Genomic DNA, 22,348 nt, shown 5'->3' with positions numbered 1-22,348 from the left:
TCATGTATACAATGAAATATAAAAGGACAAATAATGGATGCATAAATGCACAGATGCTGTAGTTTATGTTGTACATCTCAGACAAAATCACATTGTCTCAAAACTACTGCTATATAGTTAGTCGGGCAAAACAGATAATGAAGAAAATAAATATATCAATAGATAACACATACATTTTATTAATGATCTTGTTGAAGTCAACTTATTATTGAAACAGACAAGTTCTTACAAGAGTTGTCGAGCAAAACTCTGAGAAGGATGCAGTCAGCGTCCAGGAGGCATTGCAGAAGTAATTTATAGTCACAGTCGGGCTGAGAGGACATCAGTTTTAGCAGAAGCTGGGTGGTAAATTCATTTGATGTCGATGTGCTAGAACCACAAACAAAGAAGGTTAGAAACCTTCAGATGTCTGACATGGACCATTGTTCGTGGATTTAATGCCATACTCTGAACCATAAATGTAATGCTAACCTCTGCGTGTCGATTCTGCCATTCCTGCTTACTTAAATGCAGCTGAAGAAATTAATTAAGTTTAATCGTGGCTACATCAAAGCTAATTTAAATCTGAGAGCGCCACAAAACCACAAAATGATTACTGAAATATGCATACTTTGATGAATTCCAAAAAAAAGTACAATGGAATAAAGAAAGAAAGGATGCAAAAAGGGGCAGCAGAAAGCACTTGGTACACCCCACTGTTTAAATGGAAAACCTTTTGTTGGAAATTATAACCCTGTGTCATAGCAAATTAAAAAATAACCCCCTTAACAACTCTATTATTATATAAATTACATTACTGGCCCAAAGCAGACCTTCTGCACAAACTAGGAATGTGCGGCTTTCGGTAATATCAGATGTTACTGGACTGATGCATGTTCTTTGCACTTTTAGTATTGCTCACTTTTATAAGACTTGTCAACCCCTTACAATGTAGGCTGTCTCACCTGCTGATTGAAGAAAACATAAGGATAGAGTAGAGTACGTGCATAAAGAATTAGTTGTAAAGTGCATGGAAGCCTTATTTTTCACATAATGACATCATCAGTTGCTTTTTTAAGTGTGCCTATCTACAGGGTGAATCTCTTGCCCTATTCACTATTTGATTAGTTTGGATCTGAATTTCATAGTTCGTGCCCCAGTTAAGAGGGGATAACTTTAGACACCATGTTATTCATGCAATAAAGTTCTTCCAAGGATTATTGCATCTGTTTTATATTAGCTTTCAAGGCTGTGGCCACAGGAGTATTGTACATGTGAAGGGGACTGTGATCAATACCAAATATACACACTTCGGAAATATAAACAATATCTAGTCCAGACACTTCTGTGACAGCACTGCGAAAGATTTATGGGTCCGTTAATATGAATAAAATGAAGGAAAAAAAAAAGGATTTGAGTGAAATCCAAATTTCATTGTATTGTTTAAGTTATATTTAAGATAGTTGTGTACTTATTACGTTAGAGTGGGAATGTGGAGACGCACCGCAGGGGCTCCGGGGGGAGGCGAGCGGGCCGGATGACTGTCAGCCAGTGCACACTGCGTGCCCCTGAGTCCGCCGCCGTGGTAGCAGATGAAATTCCACCAGAACCTCCCAGACAAAATCTGGGGCACATGAGAAATAGCTGTTGCTAACAAGACAAATATGAGGTAACCATATCAGCTCAGCAAATACCACAGAGAGTAAGTTTCTTCCTCAGGTAAAAGCACTGCACTGAACAGATGATGAGCAACAAGCTCCGCCAGAGAGCCATGCCATACAAACCAGCAGGAACCTTAATGGTGAGGCTAACATGAGCTAATTACTCTGCCTACAAAGTAAAATGGGCAGGGTTACATCAACTCAGAGAGAGTCCATTCCATCCCAGAAGGTTTTTTGTTTCTAGAGCACAGAGTAAGAACACTAGTAATGATCTACAGCGCTCTGGGAATGCTGAATGTGCACAGAGCCTCATAAAGCAAAACTGCGTGGACTAAAGACTAGACGGGAAAGACAACTCAGATCTACACTCTTATGACAGGTGTTATGAGCATGAGCTGTAGTACCGGTGAAGCTCTGACAGGGGCGCTGTGACAAGAACCAGCACGGCCAGCAGCTGATTGCACAGGCTGTGGATTGAGGAGATCCACGGGCAGACAGTCTTGCTGGGTTGGAGCAGCTCTTCAAGGCTGCTAGACACGCTCCACACCAGCTGCTCCGCAACCAGTATCACGGCGGTGATGTCAGCCCTGCGCAAATAATGGAAGAAAACAGGTCTCCAGCCAAAAGTGTACACAGCAGTGTTAAATGGGTACAACACATTATATTGCTATTGGCATACTAAAGTTCTGAAAGAAATGCTGTCTGATCTTAATGTAATGGCATTAAATGTCTTCAGTGTTTTAGTTACTCATTGCCTGCTGTTCTTTGAAAGCCAAGAAAGGACTTTGCTATGTCCTGCGCCGATGGTCGCGAGCATTTGGCACGAAATCTTTATGTTCCACCGGCTTGGAGAATTCCCATCAAAGGCTCTCAGCAGTTGGGAAGAGCGGCTTAAACAGGCAAAGGGATGCAGGAGCCTACCAGCCTGGCAGACATGCAAGCTGCCGGTGCTCATTCCTGCTATCCTACGGAGCTTATGAGCAGGTGCCCTCATAGCAATGTTCAGCCTGGAAACCCCAGCCAGAATGGAGGCCCAGCTCGCGGGGCAATCTGCTTAGTCTCACAGGTCAGCAGTGGGGGAGCGTGTGCTCACCGCACATTTAAGCACTTTAAGTATGTGCTAATGCATTGCGTTGGAGCCAGTCCAAATATGATGAAGCACGGACAGAGGGAACAATGGGAAACGTGCTCTGCCAATCTGGAGTGCTGAACTACATGGCTTTGCTGGGGACGTTCGATATGCGGAGACACACATTATCACCTGTTTTCACAGTGGGTGGTTTTGACCAGACGAAAGCATTCTGCATTTAATCTATTGGCAAGAGGACTGAGATTGTTTTCTTCTTTTAAATGCTTTTCAAAGATACAAACTTGCAAAATCATATTCATAGTATAACAACACGATTTAAAAATACTACATTATTTTTAAAAATCAGGTTGAGCCCTAGGTAGACTAACTTAGACCTGTGTATAATTTCGAAATGTAAATTCAACTGAGAGAAACAAACAGGCCAATCAGAAACCACATAAACTGATCCTGCACTCATTTTGGGCGTGATGCTGTGAACCTGTGTAATAACATTTCACGGTGGGCTGCCCCCCTTATTGTTTTGCAATCTGCACCTGATTTGCTGGCTCCTCTTGTAGGTGGGGCAGGCTTGAGAGTACCGACACACCAGGACCTCGAGGGTACCACTCAGGATTTCAGCAAGCACCTTCTGGGCCACACACGGTGGCAGCATGGCCCACAGATCTCTGCGGAGGCCAGTCAGGAAGTAGTGCCACATTTGAATAGAGAAGGAACACCTCTCCCCCTGGAAAACGACAGTGACTGTCACTGGAAAATAAAGGACGTGAGGTATAGTTTGCCCACTGTCAATGGGTAACCTGTTATTGGGAATATAAATTTCTTTAAAGTGTATATAACAGCATAGATGTCAGCGACATAACGAATGGTTTTAAAGGTGCATAAAACAGGCAAACCGACAGCGGCCAAAAGGAAAAAAAAAAACATATGGTTGAGTGATTAGCATCGACTGCATGCACACATTGGTCAGATTTAGAGAACTCTGCAATCAGAAGGAAAGAAAGCAAGCCAGATAGAGAGAGTCTGGTTTCCTGTGGGTCTAATTGCTTTCAGGCAGAGAGGAAACAGCCCCGGAGTTCGTGTGGTGACCAGAACGTGATTATTAACAGCATGTCCAACATCTCTTAATGATGCTGCGAATGTTTCATTTGAAGAGCAACAAGCAAAGCTGAGGCAGGGCCAAATATCCCAGCTCACTCTGCCGAGATTCCTGCTGTGCTATAATCAAACATCCAAGTCCAATATGGACACCCAGACAGACCCTCTGACATGGACCCAGCAGGAACACTAGCAAGAGGGAGGGACCACAAGCTCTCCAAGCTGATGCTGCAAGCAAACAGGCTTCAGCTGTGCAGGGCAGGGGGTGCAGAAACAGACAGGGCTCTGCGTCAAGGTCTATGCTCTTCTGTGGCTAAACTGTCACACACTTTTCAAATGCAGCAGCCATGGGTTGGTGTGTGGCGCAGGGGATTAGGCCTCTGTACTTGTGATCAGAAGGTCACTGGTGTGAGCGCTGGCCTCAGCAGAATAGTCACATGTCTGTTGGGACCTTGAGCAAGGCCCTCAACTCCAGATGAACGACCTGACCTTCACTCTCACTAGTCTGTGTTTGTGCGAGTGTGTGTGTGTATATATATATTCTACACATTGCATGAAGATGCTGTCGCAGTAAATTACAAAGGGTTTTCTGGACACTGATCAATAATAACTGTTTCAGCAGTTTGTTGCAAATCAGAGGTTAACATTTTAGAAAGAAAGCTGTTTATGCAGAAAAGAGATGTGAAGGTGCAAGGTGTGCAAGCACAATAAAACTATCTGATATATCTATAGATCATGTCTATGCCAACATCAAGAATGACTTCAAAGCAGCACCCTCCTCTATCTGGGATTGTCTGATCACCTTACTTTGTTCCTGATGCCTAGTGATAATCAATAGTAGTATGTAGTAAACGTTATAAGTAGTAAATGTTATGATTGAAAAGACTTGTAACATTCAGGTGAATGTCTGAAGGGAAAAAGGGCATATTCTAAAATATTATTCATTATTAGTAGCATCGTACATTGTGATCTATTGATGCATTGCTGATAACTTGGAACTTGAAAATTTCCAACCATCCACTTAAAAGAAAATACTACAGAATAGCAACGGAATGGATTTGTAATGCATATTTATGCATGCTAACGTTAATTCTGCTAGCGACAGATACTAACATAATACGGCAATTCTCATAGACTTGCTAGCAGAAATGAGCACACAGTAAATCATGATGTATACCATGTGAAGTGTAAATAAGCGTCTCACATGTTTTACGTCACTGTGACGGCAACCCTTCGGCAGTAGAAAAGCGAAGTGAACCATGCTGTAACTACAGTTTGTTTGTGGTATGGATTAAGGTACAGCCTGGTTCCTGCATGCCATTGGAAAAATGCCACAGGACATGTTCTTGGGTGAAAATGCAAGGAACATTGCTGGACCTACCAGGGCAAGGTCTTGGAGACCAGGGAGACCAACCAGCAGCAGTATTTAAACCTCACACTTACTGTATCAACTTATACCTGTGACTAGTCACTGTCCCCTCCTGCCTCAAATACACCAATATCATGCCAGTCCCCAAACACCCAGCTTTCACTGAACTAAAAGACTTCAGAAGAGTCACACTCATTACCCCATCATTATCCCCATTACTACCAATGCTTGGAGAGGCTGGTACTCTCACACAATAAATCCACAAACTCCAAAAGCCCTGGATAAACAACCACATGTGTACAGACCTAACAGATCCACAAAGGATGCAATCACCACCAATCTACATATGACTCTCACCTACTTCGAACATCCTGGGTCATATGTGCGGATACTTTTTGTTGATTATAGCTCCGCATTTAACACTGTCATACTGTACTGGATCTACAGCAAGCTCTGTGAGCTGGGTCTTAGGCAGCCCATCTGTGCATGGATTTATGACTGTCTAACCAGCCACCCCCAGACAGTAAGACTGGGCCCCACCTTCCATCCACCCTTCCGCTCAGCACCATGCGCTCAGCCTGCTTCTCTATGCCCTCTATACCCGTGACTGTGATCCAGCCCACGTTACAAACACCATTGTGACGTGTCAACATGGTGTTCAGAGAGCAATCTGGCACTAAACGAGGACAAGACCAAAGAATTCATTATTGATTTCTAGAGATGACACCACAAACTCGCTCTCATTCATGAAAGCGGTGCTACAGTGGTGAGGATCTCCAGCTTCAAACCCCAGGGGACCCATATTATAGGAGACCTCTTATGGTCCAACACTACCAGAGCACTGATTGAGAAAACACAACAGAAGCTGTACTTCTTGCACACACTCAGAAAAGTTAGCTTGAACCAGCAGATAGTAACTACTAAAAGCATTTAAACCTATAACATCACCATCTGATTTGGTAACTGCAATGGGACAAACAACACTATTCTGCAGTGAATCATCGGGAATGCAGAGAAGATTTCTGACATTCTGCTACCTTACTTGTCAGACATCTATACTGCTGTTGTCATTGAAGAGCCATGAAAATCCTCTCTGACATATTGTACACTGGACACCATTCGTTTTGAACTGTTGCCATTCGTTATAAAGGTACAGGCCAGTCAAAGCTCATGCTACTAGACTCAAAAAAGTTTGCACATCAACAGACTGTATGAACTGTTACATATTTTGTACATTCCATTAAATGTTACACTGTCCTGTTTTATTTGCGACACTCGAGGAACTGCTATCCCACTGTCAGTGTGGGCTGTCTACAACCACAGTAAAGAATTCAATCTAGAAATTTCAAGACATTTACATTTTCCAACAAGGTTTTCCATCCTCCCTATCATATTAGCACATTAACAAAGTATTTAAGAATAATTTAGTGGTTTGACTAATCCTCTGTGTGAATTTTCAGAACAAAACATATTTAATTGCTTTACATGTTACAAAGCAACTTTAAAACTCACTATAGCTGTTGAACATTCAAGAAAGAATATATATATATATACACACACACACACACACACACACACACACACACACACACACACACACACACACTCACTCAGTGACAAAAAACTTAAGCACCCAGATGGAGTGGTGGAAATGACATGAATCTGCATGTGCTGAAAGGTCATGTGACTGTATCACAATGATTAGAGCATCAGATTAAATGGACAACAGAGTTGGTAGTAATGGCAAACTGCTGGTCTCATGTCAATAGGGTGTGGCACCCGCCCCGGGCCTCGATACATGCGGTGGTTGTATCCCCTCCAATTTGGCCCAGAGCTGTTGAAACTGGCCCTCGAGATCCTGCAGATTGGAACTGGATCTGAGTTGACGTCTGAGCTGATCCCACCCATGTTCGATTGGGGAAAGATGGGGGGACCTGGCTGGCCACAGGAGGACCTCAACAAGATGCAGGCAATAGACACACATGCTGTGAGTGGGTGGGTGTTGTTGATCACTACCAGAGATGACCAGAAGTCATACCCTATGGCTTCCCACACCATGATATCATACCCTATCACTCCTACACCATGATGTCATACTCTATGGCTCCCCACACCATGATATCATACCCTATGACTCTCACACCAAGATGTCGTACCCTATGGCTCCCCACACCATGATGTCATACCCTATGGCTCCCCACACCATGATGTCATACCCTATGGCTCCCCACACCATGATGTCATACCCTATGGCTCCCCACACCATGATGTCATACCCTATGGCTCCCCACACCATGATGTCATACCCTATGGCCCCCACACCATGATGCCAGGAGTAACGCTGGTGTCTCTCCACAGCATTGGCAGGATTGGTCCTCTCCCCGTGGCACCGCCATGCACACACACATCAGTCATCTGTGGTAATGCAGAACCGAGATTCATTACTGAACCGAAATTCATTGCTCTTCATCAGTCCGTGCCTCCCGGTTATGGCACCATTATGAACGCAGTCGTCTCTGTGCTGGTGTTAACAGCAGCCTACGTTTGGGATAGTGAACCTGTAGACCGGCTGATGCCGGTCATCGAGACATGGTGCAGGATGACAGAGGGTGCTGTAGAGAGTCCAATACCTGTGTCCGGATGGCAGGCACAGATGTCCTGGGGTTCTGTAATGCTTGTCGCACAATATGACGATCCTTCCTTGGTGTGGTTTGTCTATGGCGACCGGCACCTTCATGACACGTGTGGGTGCCCTCATGTGCCAATTGGTTCCAACATCAGGCAACTGTGACATCTGCATGCCTCACGTGCCACCCTGCCTCATGCAAACCCAAAATGCCCCCCTATCAACCTCCGTCAAGTGCTGGTAATGCAGTGGATAATGCAGAGGTAAGGCAACCTCTGTGTCTGGTGACCAGACATGCCAGCTCCTTGCAAATTGAATCATTTGCATATCCATCGCTGGTCTGCATGTGTGCCAAATTACATGCAAAATTACTTCTGGGTGCTTAACATTTTTTGTCACTGAGTGTATGTCTGTGCGCATGTATATATATATATATATATATATATATATATATATACACACACACACACACACACACACACACACACACACACTAAAGTGATGAATATTTTCCACAGATTACGAGGTATATACGAGGACTAATTTTCCTATGTACTATGACAATGAGATGATCTTGGTCTTCTCAAGAATCTGACCAGATATCTTTCTGGGATCGGGCCAATCGATAAGATCACAAATGTACAGAGGTCTAAGAAAAGCTCCGGAATGAAATTACAACTTTTGCAGTTATAGTCACATTAAATGAAGTTGTGCTAAAAGCATACATTGTCACAATCTGCACCTCATAAAAAGGCTTGGTGTCACCCCAGTGGTGGGCTTCAGCATCCTGCAGAATGCAAGTAGCACATGTCTGGATGCAATATTGGGTCAGCTGGTGCTGAAGTGCCTCTGTGAGCTCCTGACACCTCTGGATGGGCAGCAGAGAAAGCGGTCTGGCCAGAGGGAATAACGGAATAAGAGGAGACAGGGGAGAGAGTGATAGGGAGATGGGGGAAAGAGGGAGAGAGAGAACGAATAAGAGATTGAGGGCCAAGTCACTAAGAGTCTGAATGGCCCTCCCTCAATCTCAAACACTGCCTCCCGCGCAGATTATTACATATTAATCAATGGCATCTTTTCAGTATTTGCACGGAGCCTCCTATACATACATCAGGAAGAAAGTTCCCTGCCTGCTCATCTCCTTGGTTCTTTGAAAGAGAACGTCTGTTTCCCAGCAAACTCTTATTCCTCCTCCAGATGAGTTATTCTGTCAGGGCATCACTCACACGGATATTAATTTTCTTTATAACACAATTACTGAATTTTAGTATTTCTGGCCATGCCTTAACAATCTGCCTGGTCTGCAAGCCCTTCTCCAGCACCGATCTTTTTAAGTTGCTCAGCTTGAATTTTCTTTTTTTCTGGAATGAATTTTTATGTCCTTTTATGTTTCGCGATTGAAATTACAGTTATAAAGGGTTCAAATTCATATATTTCTGAAAACATCCATAATAATTCCCATTGAAAATTAATTGAGTAGTGTATGGAATTTACACCTGGGACATACTAAAAGATGCTGGGACCAGTCTGTGGACATGCATGAGAAGCAAAAATGAAAAAATAATAAGGAATTATTTTTTAAGAACAAGTTAATCATGATGTCAGAAACACACATTGACACAGATGTGATCTCCGCTTTCTCATTTTGGTCAGTAAAGACAATGTAACCAGTATGCCGTTGCTTTTTAGGGTAGGCGATACCCAGTAATCCTTCAGAATAAACTTCAAGAGGAGCCCTGCAATGATGGTCTGTAAACAGCTGCACAGGTGAAATAGGACAACAGTCGCATAAACTTGTGTGTGTCAGCATTCTATAATATCCTTAAAATGTTCCCCGCCAATTCTCAGTACGGATTCTTCCACGTGAAAATTCAACTTATTTTCTTCTTCCCTTTTCATATAATGCAACAACACCCTGACACTATTTTGTTTGCTAGCCTGTAGAAACTGTTGGAGGAAAGTAAACTATTATTCCATTATTCCAACATCCATGTCATGACGGGATGCCAGTCACACACACTCACACGAGACGAGCAACTTAGAGATGCTAATATGTCCAATTCCATGTTTTGGATGGAAAGCTAAGAAAGCTAAAGAAATCAAGGTACCGGAAACCCACAGAAACCTGGGAAGTGCGACTAGAACCTCAGTCCTGTAAAGGGGAGGCTACACTGGTACCCCATCAGCTGCCATGCTGCCCATATGAAAATTCTCCATATAATATTTCCATATAAATTCAAAAAATACCTGGAAATAGCAGCCAGTTAATTTCATTGTCCAGGCAACTGAACAATGACAATAAAAGTCTTGAACTTGAACAAATAATGACTGTTTTTATTAAAAATAATAAGTCAGTGTGAGAAATCATAGGGACAAGTAGGCAAAAAATGCACAAGCAACTAGTTCCTGTATAGCTGGTTCAGTTAGACAAATGACCCTGGCACATGGGCTCTGGGCAGAGAGACTTACATTCGCCCTCCGTCTCTGAGCTGGTGCTGGATGTGGCCCAGCCACTGCTGGACATGGAGACTGGAAGCTAACAGCGCGGGCAGGTTCCTCAGTGGTGCCGTGGAAGGTACTTCTCGGGCTCTCTCTTCCAGCCGGCCCAGAATGGCAGATGCCACATAGCTGCAGACCTCTACAAAAGTGGACCTGACCTCCAGCAGGGGGTCATCTCTGCACAGCAGCACCAGAGGGAGCAGCAAATCAAACTCCTTAAGAATGTCCCCACAGAACTGCATCATTGGAGAGAAAGCATAAAATCCATCAAGAGCAAAATATTTGTTTTTTCATCTGAACTCTAACCATGTGAGATATTATTATAAGAGCAAAATTCTTACAACAGTATAGCAGATGTAAAAAAAACAAGAACAGAAACATCAGTGTATGTGTCCTTTCACCTGTAGAAATGTAGGAAAAGCTCCTCAATTCTCTATGAGGGCAAAAAGCATGAACAGCAAGCAGCAAAGTAAGGACTATGATTCAGAACTTCAACATTGAACTGGAATCCGAGGAGGAAACATTTGCTATATCCTCAATCAGGCCATTCAACTACCTCAGGAAAAAAGTCGAATGTATCTTTGGGGACACATGAAAGTCTCTTTCGCAGCTAATCAAGGAAATAAGAGTAAAACTATACGATATTGCGTAACCAAACTTTCTGGGCCATTTCTGTCATTGCATATACACTACCTTTGTTATATTATAATTTCTTGACATAAGTAAACTTGATACCAAACTTTGCAATTAATTACTGGACACGTGTATTATCCATCAGCCTGAAAAAATAAGACAGTTTACAGACTATTATAAAACATTTATTTCACTTATTAAACAGATAGGTGAATAGATAATACCCTACACATTCTTCCCAACTCTCCAAAAAGTCCTGTATATAAGCCCAGCCTTGTGTGACTTGTCTCCCTGTAACCAGATTTGTGCCATTTCTTTCATGTGTCACCACTGGCTAAGATTAGGGCTGTGTGATGCAATTAAATTCTCCATGATAGATAAATTCTCCATGATAGCAAACAAAATTGGATGGCAACAGACAACAAAAATATAAATGATAATAAAAAAACATGATCGCTATTTTAGGAAAATCATTGCATTCCCCACAGTTCGAGAACCGCTGACCTGTACAATGTTCCTGAGAAGTTCGAATAAGATCCATCCTTTCAGATTCCCTGAGCTCACAAGACAACTTCTGCAACCTCCCTTCCTGTCCTTTGCTGCCACCTAAGGCTTCAGTTTCAATTTTGGGGTGATTTGTCTCAGATGTATCAGGTGTACATTTTCATCCATATAATGTTTTTGTGAATTAGTAAAAAGATCCATCAAAGATCAGAGTAAATACAGTAATAATATCAAATAGAGTTATTCTGTTCACTGGGTCAAGCATCTTCTGCAGTCACCCTTCCCTTTGCTGTCACTAAGCAGTGATGCTTCAGTTTCGGTCAGATCTTCATCCATACAATGTGTCTGCACACAGTTTGATAAAGATCCATCAAATACAATTTGAGTTATCATGCGGACAAGAGCGAGTGTTTTGCTTCTCATTGCGATCACTATGCGATGCTGCTTTAATTTTGGTGCGATGTCTCTCAAAATTTGATCACTTTCCAGACTTCAAAGATCCTTCAAATACTTTTTGAGCCATTGCGTTAACAAGAAAGTATCTCCAGCAGTGGACCAGTCCCAAAACTGTAAGCATTCCCCATCCAGGAATACAATAATAAAATAAAATGTATGGAAAGTAGATTTGGGCCACTTTTGAACATAAAAGCTGGAATGGAAAAGTGGAATTTGGAATAAGAAAAGTTGGGTACCGATTCTTAGGTTCTAGTAATATAGTATCTGACACAACCTGTCAATGAAATTGTACTAATATGAAACTGCACTCATATGAACTTCTAAAAACAGGTGGACATACCTCTGTGGAATTTCTGCAAATTTGAAATTTCAAATGGACCACAAAATTCAACAGAGATTTAAGTCAGCGGTGACTCTCATTAGTCATTAAGAGCTTAGCTAGAATAAAAGCTGAGGGAGAATTCCCTAGTTACAGACGCACCATCCTACAGAGCTCAAGGTGATGCAGACCCGTGAGGCGTCTTGGAGACTCACTGCTTTCACAACTTGGCACTGTCGTTAGAAGAGAACTTAAGTGCAAAAGATGAAAGTTATGATCCCAGCAGCCCGTAAGAGCAGTTATTCTGTGGGGTTTTCCATTCCACAATGTGAGCTTGAGATGAATGTGTCACCTGAAATTCCAAGTAAATCTAAATTTATCTTCACAACTAAAAAAAGCAAGTAATGATAGACAGAATTGGGGAAGTTAACAGCCTTTCACTGGAAGCTAAAGATTATTAAAGATTTTGCCTAATTTACGAGGTAATCTGAGGTAAACTGCATTTGTAAACACATATAGCTGATGGGAAATTAAACTATAAATCCGGGATTTCCGCTCTGAGGTAGTTCCCATCATTGTTTGCCTGGGGATACATTTAGGTTTAAGTTCTGTTGTAGAATTTTACATTTGATTTTCAGACAACTTACAGAATTCATAAAAAGGGCAAATGGATCCTCTCTCAGGGAGTTTCTAAATGCAAATAAATGCATGTATAACCTTTGAGTTGAAAGCCTCTCATTTTCAAACATACGCAAAGTTACCTGGCGCATGATCAAACGGAAATGAATTCCGAGATACATTACTTATGATAGCGACAGACATTAAGAGTAACACTTGTGATTTACTATCGGTAGTAGCTGAGAGGCAAACCCAGAAGAGTGGGCCCTTCATCTGAAGCTCTCTGTGAGGATATGCATTCTGGTTTCAGGTGCAAGATGGCTTCTGGGTGTGATAGGAACCTTTACCTATTTGCCACAGCCCAACCATTATAGCTCTTGCCAGCCTTGCTTCAGTTTTGTAGATAGCGGCACGCAGCTTGTGAATGTTTATGGACTGGGGTGCAAGTGCAGGACCGGCGTGCCATCAGCAACACCAGGACAAAACCATCTGGACACTCCCCGGCCGAGAGCCCGCTGCCAAACATCAGGCACACTATCAATCTCCACTGGAGTCGGAGAACACCTCTTTTAAAACAGACCAAGGTGACAGGGAATTAAATGGGCCAGGACATCCCGAGTCCCATTGAAAATAAATGGCCAGGAAAGATTGGATTCAGCAGGGAGAGCAACAGCTGTCCTCTAAGGTGGAGTGGAAAGCAAAAATTACGGAAGAGTGCAGTGCATCCCTGGGTCATCACTGCAACAGGAGCCCAGTGAGACAGCTGAAGGATACACACGCCCATGTAAGAAACTCTGTTCCTCAACAGTCTTATCAATATTCTTTTGCCTCACTTTACAAATTAGGCTGAGCCCTTGTCAGTCCCCCAAACTCCATCCCACCCCCCCACAAGCCCCATGAGCCCATTTGCTGCTATCTTTAGTTTTCCAGCACTCAAACCTCTCCATCCCTATTCGTTCCACACTCTTCAACTGTGGCGACAGTCTGCCTGCCCTGTCACCATCCCCTTTGAAGTTCTGCCTCCTCTGTCTCCTTCCCCGCTGAACTACTGCTCTCTTGTGCCTTGTGCAGGGAGAAGAACCAGGGAACTACATTCTAGGAGGCTGGTGAAGGCCCAGGTTACCTGGCTGCCTGGCTAGGTTAGCAGAGAGCATCAGCAGCCTGTATACACTGTGTTTTGGGGCGACACAATGAGTATACAAGCTTTTATGTATAAAGATATTTAACAAAGACACCAAAAACTAATATGGTAGGTTTTCTTACCTACCTGGTTTCTGATGAGCCACACCTGTTCCTGGTATTTACCTGATAACAGGTGTGGCTCATCAGAGCCCAGGTAGGAAAGAAAACCTACTTGACAGTAGCTCTCCAGGACCAGAGTTGGAGACCCCTGACCTATTACTACTGTTACTGTGCTAAATGCCAGAATATCGTTAAAAATGACTTTAAAATACAGGCACAAAACTGTACAGTTAGGTGTGTTGACACTGCAAATAGGCCTGTTCCTATAAATGTGAGAAACAAGCCAGTTCTTTGGGCCAAGCAGACTTATGGAGAGAATACATGCCTTAGCAATCACTTTTGGGGCTTCTGACTCCAGGGAGCCGGGCAGTGCCCAGTCCCTTTGAGGAAGCAGGATCACAGAAATGGCCGTGTCTGCACTGTGAGCTGTCTCCTCCTGCAGCAGACTCCTGGAGCATGCATCTTCTAGCACTGCTTTCAGACAGTGTGCCACTGGGGACAGCAGCTCCCTAAAGGCACTCCTCCAGTCAAACTCCAGAACAACAGGCTGGAACAAAAGCACAGATATTTAGATGAATAAATCACGTCACATTTACATTGTGATCCAGAGTGATATACCTGGCAAATGCGGCGGAAATTCTCAGGTAACAGAATACATTCTAGCTAAATGAGTGAATTACGGCCAAAAGACGTTCATTCACACTCAAAAGCTAATTTCCTGATCCCTTGTATTTCCAAAGAAATTTCACTATAAACAAATATAAATGATCATGGGAAGGGAAACATTTTTACATTCTGCAAAATGTCAGAATTTCACCAGCACCAGCTTATGGCAAAAATGTTAAGCTTCGTTAAGTTTAATTAAAGTTTAAAACATCATTCCGAAAAGCATTATATTTAAATTAAAATACAGCAACTCCCCACCCATTTCAGTGCCTTGCCCTGAATTTCCCATAAAAATACTCATTGGGAATGGAAACTGTCAAGCTCTGACAGTTATCTACAAGCCAGGGAGCCGAGCATGGAAATGCTAATTATCCATCTTAGATGACAAAATCAGGACTATTTAGGCTTCCGACCACAGAAGAGATCCGTGCAAAATATTAAATTAGTGAATTTTAATGGAATTCCTTATTAGCCTAAAAAATTGTGAGTTGAGGTGGTCTCAAAGTTCTACACAGGATCAGTCTAAGCTTTTGAAGGAATCTTAGGGAGATAGGGAATGTGTGACAGGTTACTACTGTTCATTCCACAGCTCTTTTAAGGATTGTTTTTCCTCCTAGACTGATTCACTTTCTCTCACCTCAGGGTTCTGCTGGAGGAACATGTCTGTGTACCTTCTCCCGTTCCCCGCAGGCATCTCTGAGACCTCCCTGGTCTTCTTAAGGATCCCTGGGCACAGGAACACAGTCAGTCAGGGGCCTTGACTGACATTTAAATAAAAGCGTGATCTTGCCAATTGAATGAATTTCCACTGCACACAAGTGTAACTTAGATAAGTATTTGGAAGTAAATGCAAAAAAGAACATTGTTGTGACAGTGTTGTGACTCAAGGATGATTAACTGTTCAATGTAAATTATTGTAAAAGTAACAATTAAGCATTGTCATTAAGACATCAATATCATACTGATTGCTGTAATAAATATGCTAAGATTGATAAAATACATATGAAATATGTATGACATAAATGAACATTCTCAAATGCCACATTTATTCAGTATGTGACCAAATACGTTAATTTCCCATTACTGAAGAATCACTTTTTTTGCACCCTGTAAAATATGTCACTTTAATTACTTCTGTTCATATCCCAATATGTAAGCTATGCGAAGCCTTAATCCTAACCATCTTCGAAGTCATAAAATCCAAATTCCAGTCATAAAAAATTCTCTTTTATGTAAAAGTGAACCAAAGAACACAATTAATGCAAGCAGGCGTGTTTTTCCAATTTTGGAGGTTTGCCTTTGATTTGAACTCAGATATGAATAAGAAATTCTTAAGAGTGCTTATAATGAGCGATAATGGGAATTAGTTGCACATACAAACTGATATTAATGAAAGTACAGGGTTCAGTACCACATTTCTCTAATCGTAATCGCAATAATAAAACCTCAAACATGGCAATTTAATAGTAGGAGAATGAATCAAACAAGGACAGGATTGAGTGGGAAGACAGTGAATGCGTAATAATAAGTCCAGTAATTTATAGTAATTAAGCAATTTCATTGTTGAGATTAATTGGATAACTATCCTTTAAAGGCTGTTGAAGTCTCGGTAAATCATCTGTTTCTGCATATGTGTCTTGTGTGTAATATGATCTGTTTAGAAATAAAGATATGCAACAAAAAGCTGCACTACACTACAGAAAGTGCACTACAGGAAAAATGCTGTAAGAGAGACCGACACAAAGACTGTAATGTCCTACAGAGCTTTATGCAACCCCTTCAGCTTAAATAAGATGCAGGATTTTGCACTTATATTTAGATAGTTGTGATTTGTCATATTTCAGTAATAACACTGAAAAAAGTCCCCCAGGAACAACATTACTGTGGAATGACATTGAACAGATACATTTACCTGAAAGTAAAGCACATTTTTGCAGATATTCCTATACTATTACACATTAGAGGTGCTCTTAAAAATAATATGGGCGCAAGATAGTTTAAATATGATCCCTGCTGGATTCATTAATCTTTTTTAGGTCTTTTTGAATGTGATCAATACATTGTGGTAATCTGACAGATTCTCAGATTCACCTGAGCTGTCCATTTCTTTTGAGCTTACTGGACTTAACTCCTTCCTAAACGCCAGGCTAAGGAGCTGTTCAGAGAGGGTCGCTTACCTCTCACACTGCAGGGAGCCCCAGGGAGGTTGAGGAATGGCATCTTAGTCACCAGCAGCTCCATTTGTTCATCCAGCTCCAGAAGGGTGCTGGAGATCTTTGCCAGGCAGCCGAGCTGCTGGGAGGTCAGGCAGCCCCTCACACCTTTCTGACTCGCCTCCCGGGCTGCTAAAGGCAAGCAGGAAATCCATCCATTACCATGACTGTATGGGATCCGCACTAAACCTTGCGTGCTCCAACACCACACGGAGAGCAGTGGGAACGTGCCCTCTCTCCATTATGTGCTCCCTCGCAGCCAATTACACATATTGATTCCTGTAAATTTCTCACTTTTAGAAACTTCCTTCTGAAGAAAGTGAGTAAACTTTAAACTTCTCTTCCCTAACCTGTAAATGACCTCGCTAGCATGGATTTCCCAATTTTAAGTTGCCAAACCCATCACCCAGGGGATGTTACGCATTAAGCCAGATAATAAGAACTGTGAAATGTGTTGCTGTACTCCCAGACAGATGAACAAATACTTTTGTACGTATGCCTAAATTAGTTCCCCTATAAAAAGGCATTTGGGACTGGATCAAGGAAGTATTAGCAGGGCTATGAAAGGATGAGGATGATTGAGTTAAAAAGGCCTTCCAAAAAACTGCAACACTATTAGCAGATCCTAATGTAATTTTGCCATATTGTTCAAAAAAGTCTCACAGTATGACAAGATGTTTTAGGCTTATTTCTCAGCCTCCATATAAAATCACAGGAGGAATATAAATATCTTTATTTGTGATTTTCCTCCATATTTGAACATGTCACTCTTCCTTTCCTGCTATGACAGCTCTGACTGACCTCAGAGCTGGTTATTCCAGAATATATCCATGTGTCAGTCCGATGTAACTAACCAGCCGAGGCAGGTGGGCGAATTCCCTTGGAAATGCACCCCTTCATTAATAGGCTCCAAAGGGAGATAATATACCTCACGGAGGAATAAATGACTGGCTGTGCTTACATTCTTACACCTAAATCACTAGATGCGCTTTTAGTCTTACATTTTTAAATTTTACCAATGTGGATTTTTTTTCACTCTGCGGTACTGAAATGTTTTTACATCTTATCTTTTTCTTTAAATGCAGTACAACAATGAAAAAACAGTACAGCAAACATAAACAGAACCACAGCAGTAAATCTTCTTTAAAAGAGCCGCCAATTGCCTTGATAGCAGCTTCAAAAACACCTGGTTTCAGTTTCAGTAGGAATCACCCAGTATGTCTTCCCAGTTCCTCTGCAGCGATTCCTAAGATGCCTGTGGCTTTCTTTGCTTTGCCTCTTCTGTGAGTCTGACCCCCTAAAAAGTCTTTGGAATTGAGGTCTGGAGACTAGTTGGGCCAGGTCATTAGTTCCGGTTAACCTTCACTTTCCTTCTTTACCAGAGAGGTCTTGTGCAGTTTTCAGGTTACTATCTTTCAGAGGAATGAAGCAGCGCCCAATCAGCCACAAACATGATCTGTGAAATTAGCAAGGATGGGACATTGAGAGTACCATGGACCTGGTAAGGATCACCGGCACGTGTCACCAGCAGAGCAACACGACATCGCATCCTTCACCCCTGACAGTGGCAGTCACACATGCATCCACCTACCCCACATCTTAAAGTACAAGGCCTCATATTTTTGGATTCAAATAATTCAAATTTTAACTCATCAGTGCATCACACAAATTTCCCATTCCGTTTAATAAACAAGACTATGCAGTTTAAAGCATGCATGGTTATATGAAGTACGCCGAAACATTTGACTGGTACTGCACAAGATAAACAAACAGATGTTAAATGGAGTATTGCTTTCACAGGAACATAATCCACCCTTTGATAAGCTCGGTGGTGGCTATCAAAATAACCTGGTCCTTAATGTGCTTCACTGTAAGTAAAATATCTAATCATTATAAAAATAATTTTGGTCATAAAAACACCAATAATATCAAATATTTGCGGAATAACTATTCATAGAAGCAGGATCTCTAAACAGTGACCTCTATGACTGTTGTTTTGCAATGAAATTTATCATCCATATTTACTTTTCCATCTGTCTTCCAACCTATTATCCAGAACATGGGGGGTGGAGGGGCTACTGGAATGTATCCCAGGCAGCAAAGGACACGTCAGGGGACTTGCTGTACAGGATGCCAGTTCATGCCATTTACCAGCCAGCCCATAACTAACTGCGCATTTAGACTATGTGAGGTAGCCAGAGAACCCAGAGAAAATCCACAGAGCAGCAGGAGAACATGCAAACTCCACACACAAAGATCGGTGGGGGACTGACAGCCTCAAGCCTGGAGGTGTGAGGCAAAGCTGCTACTCACTGAGACCGCACTCTACATTTATTTACTTGCAGTTTGAAACAACTCAAAAATCACTTTTCTTATTTACAAAAAAGAACTACAGTAAGTACATATCTCTCTGAACCCCTTCACGTACAGTGCTCACAGGAAGTCTAAGGATGCTTGCTTATCTCTGTAAAAACGCTGAAAATTTATTGGTTCCATTGATAAGCAATGTTTAGCATATCTGCACATATCTTCCACACAGACATTTTCTTTTTATTAATGACATAATTTTTTGACTGACTCATTCAGTTCTGTTCTTGCCATTTTGCTATTAATTGCAGTTGCAGTCATTGGCTCCCAAAGGGACACTAAACACAAACGCTTGGTGTTTTATCTTCCTAAATAAAAAGCATCCATGGTGTCTGCTTTTCAGTGAACTTAGAACCGTTCTTTTGTAACATCTGTCAGCAGAATCAGTTTTTGTGAATCTACAAGAGTTGGCCAGCCAATCTACAGCCAGTATTCACCAGCCCCATGTACAGAGTGCAGTCAATTAATGAAACCCACCTGGCCCTCATTGGACTAAATGACCTGTTAAGGTTTAGAAGGACCCCTTTTGGTGGGTATGGGCAAAGGCACTGAGGGGGCTTTCTCACCACTGTTGGATTTCTTTGAGTCATAGTGGTTATAGGATGTTTCCAGGGGCTTCCATCCCAGTGTTTGACTTTTTTTTCTGATATAAGGTTGTTTGGTTCAAGCTGTCACATCACAAATCCTTGCTTATTAACTGTGACTTGCATCATTAGAAACCAATACACCATTTGGCTCCCTTCAAGTTCAGCAACCCGATTGTCTCCCTAGTCACAGGGACCCCTCAGATTACCGTAATAAGCTGAACTCCATCCCATTAGGGGTTTTCTCACGTGAGCCTAAGTCAAACGACATTAGCAGCGCGCTCATGTCAACTGGTCTGAAAGAAATAGGTGGTGGTGAGGCTGGGGGTTGGGGGGGGCGAATCCCCAAGCAGTTGTTATTGATTCCAGTGTTTACGGGTGGGTAGTTTAGTACCGCTTACAAAACAGAACAGATGCAGCCGGCGAGCAAAAAGGTAAACAATTGTTGTGTGGCAGGCTGCCAGGCCTCCTGTCTGATGTATTAAACTCACAGTGAAGTGCATTTCCCCTTTGGATTGCACTTATTGCCACTTAATTTCCTCAGTGCTCAGTCTCCCCCGCACCGCATGTGCCGCTCGGCGATTCTCCGTCCTTTCCTGACCCTCAAGGCCTAGTGCTACCTAACAGAGCCATTAGTGGAGGGAATTGCCTGTGTCTGACATGGGCCTAAAACCAATTATTACATATTTTCTTCCAAATGATGCACACGCCTTCTGGGAATGACCAATCATGCAATATTTTACCTCCTGATTTAATTTCTCTTTCACATGAACTCCCGCCATTTCTCTTTCGAACACCAATTAGCCATGGGATTCAACTCAAACTGTCAAAGCAGGTCTCTCATGGCAGATATATAAAATTAAAAGAGGCGGGGATATTGCATCCTAAAGAAGGAAATGTGATGCTGGTATGATTTGTTAGGTGAAGAGCAGAAGAAACAGCCTGAGATGTAGTTCTGAGGAGGTTTGATGGGGACTGACAAGTTTATCACTGTGTAAGATCACCCCTGTATTCCCAGCTGACCGTGAATGACAGGACAACAAAGGAATGTTAACATGGCTGAAGCAGAGATATTCACTTAGATGCAGATGTTAACCACAATGCCCCGGGGACCCGTCTTTTTGAATAAAGTATCCTCCCTTCCCCGCTATTTCTGATGTTCAAAGGGGTTGTGAAAAGGTACTAAAAGGAAGAGGTATACTTTAAGTTGTGCACTTTTATAAGCCAGTATTTAACTGCAATTTGTGCATTCAGTGGCATATTGTTCCAAGGTGGGAATATATACCTATTGTTAAATTAAAGAATAAACACAATAGTGTTGTTGGTCATGGCTGGCCACTCAATGGGACAGCATCCAGTGCAGGTCATCAAAGCCCTGTGGTCTGATTAGAGGTCACCAGTCATTCAGATTTTACTGGCTAGCACTGGCGGGGGAGGAGGAAAATGGATTGGTTATATTATTGGTTACAGGCTTGCAGATGTCCTGAACAAAAAGACCATTTTGGAATATTACAGTGCACTGGAAATGTATGTAAACTCAAGTGAACAAAGACGAAACAAAGACAATTTCTACAGAATATCACTCTGGACATTGGAATAAACAGGTAAATTTTATCAAAAGAAGTACCCAATATGTAAACTTCAACATCTGTGTGCAGTTCAATACTCACACCTAGTAGAAAACACATATCCCTGATATCTAGTCTAGAATAAAGCCCCTTTCCCCACTAAATGAAAACTGCCGATACCCATGCATGGTCTAGTGCTGTAAATATTCAATTGTTAAACTGTGGTTATTAAATAAATACATGCAGTAGCACGACACAATTCATAATGTGCACGGACTCATGAAACATGCAATCCAGTTAAAGAGCGGCACTTATCAAATTCTAACAAACACTATTCCTGAGCCTCACGCATTCCCAGCAGCCACTGCATCCTACATCTCTTAAGCTGAAGTACTCTCAGCGCTTAATAGTTAGCGGGTGCAATTTTACAGTAGTGTATTCAACAAAGAGGGGGACTGTGTGGGAAGGTGATGGAGTTTATTAAATTGGTTTAAAGCAATTACAAAACAATGTCAGCCTGCAGGCGAATTGAAAGCACAGCAATTCATAATAAAAACATATTTCAGCTGTTTCAACTTCTGTTCAACATTAAATTTTATTCTCAATAAATCTCCTCATTTGCTATATTGCCAAAAGACCAGAGTACTATGCACATTTCTTAAGGACTGAGGGGAATGTCGTATTGCTTCTGTCCCCACATACTAGATTATATTCACATCTCAAATTTTACGGAATCCAACAGCACTGGTGAATCAAATACAGATACTGTACACATTTTCAATGTTACATTCTTAAATATCTATCAGCATATACAATTTGAGGTATTATACAGACACAAATCTGTATAATAAACCAAACA

General features: G+C 42.0%; 1 protein-coding gene across 4 annotated transcripts in view; it reads right to left on the bottom strand.

Moving 5' to 3' along the window:
* The window catches only part of kiaa0825 (KIAA0825 ortholog), a 105,873-nt gene that overhangs the window by 69,602 nt on the left and 13,923 nt on the right, over positions 1-22,348 (bottom strand). For 3 of the 4 annotated variants that reach the window (XM_048982925.1, XM_048982897.1, XM_048982906.1), the window contains exons 5-13: positions 16,935-17,102; positions 15,395-15,483; positions 14,417-14,638; positions 10,290-10,555; positions 8,563-8,713; positions 3,264-3,454; positions 2,045-2,227; positions 1,484-1,603; positions 230-369 (exon numbers count right to left, since the gene is read on the bottom strand). In XM_048982925.1, coding sequence (XP_048838882.1) covers positions 230-369; positions 1,484-1,603; positions 2,045-2,227; positions 3,264-3,454; positions 8,563-8,713; positions 10,290-10,555; positions 14,417-14,638; positions 15,395-15,483; positions 16,935-17,102 — 1,530 coding nt within the window. The remainder of the gene's footprint in view (positions 1-229; positions 370-1,483; positions 1,604-2,044; positions 2,228-3,263; positions 3,455-8,562; positions 8,714-10,289; positions 10,556-14,416; positions 14,639-15,394; positions 15,484-16,934; positions 17,103-22,348) is intronic. The other variant, XM_048982916.1, reaches the window with a different exon arrangement.

Source organism: Brienomyrus brachyistius, chromosome 2 (assembly GCF_023856365.1).
Source record: "Brienomyrus brachyistius isolate T26 chromosome 2, BBRACH_0.4, whole genome shotgun sequence".
Classification (NCBI taxonomy): Eukaryota; Metazoa; Chordata; class Actinopteri; order Osteoglossiformes; family Mormyridae; genus Brienomyrus; species Brienomyrus brachyistius.
Note: the sequence above shows the minus strand (reverse complement) of the source record. Positions and strands in the feature narration are given on the sequence as shown.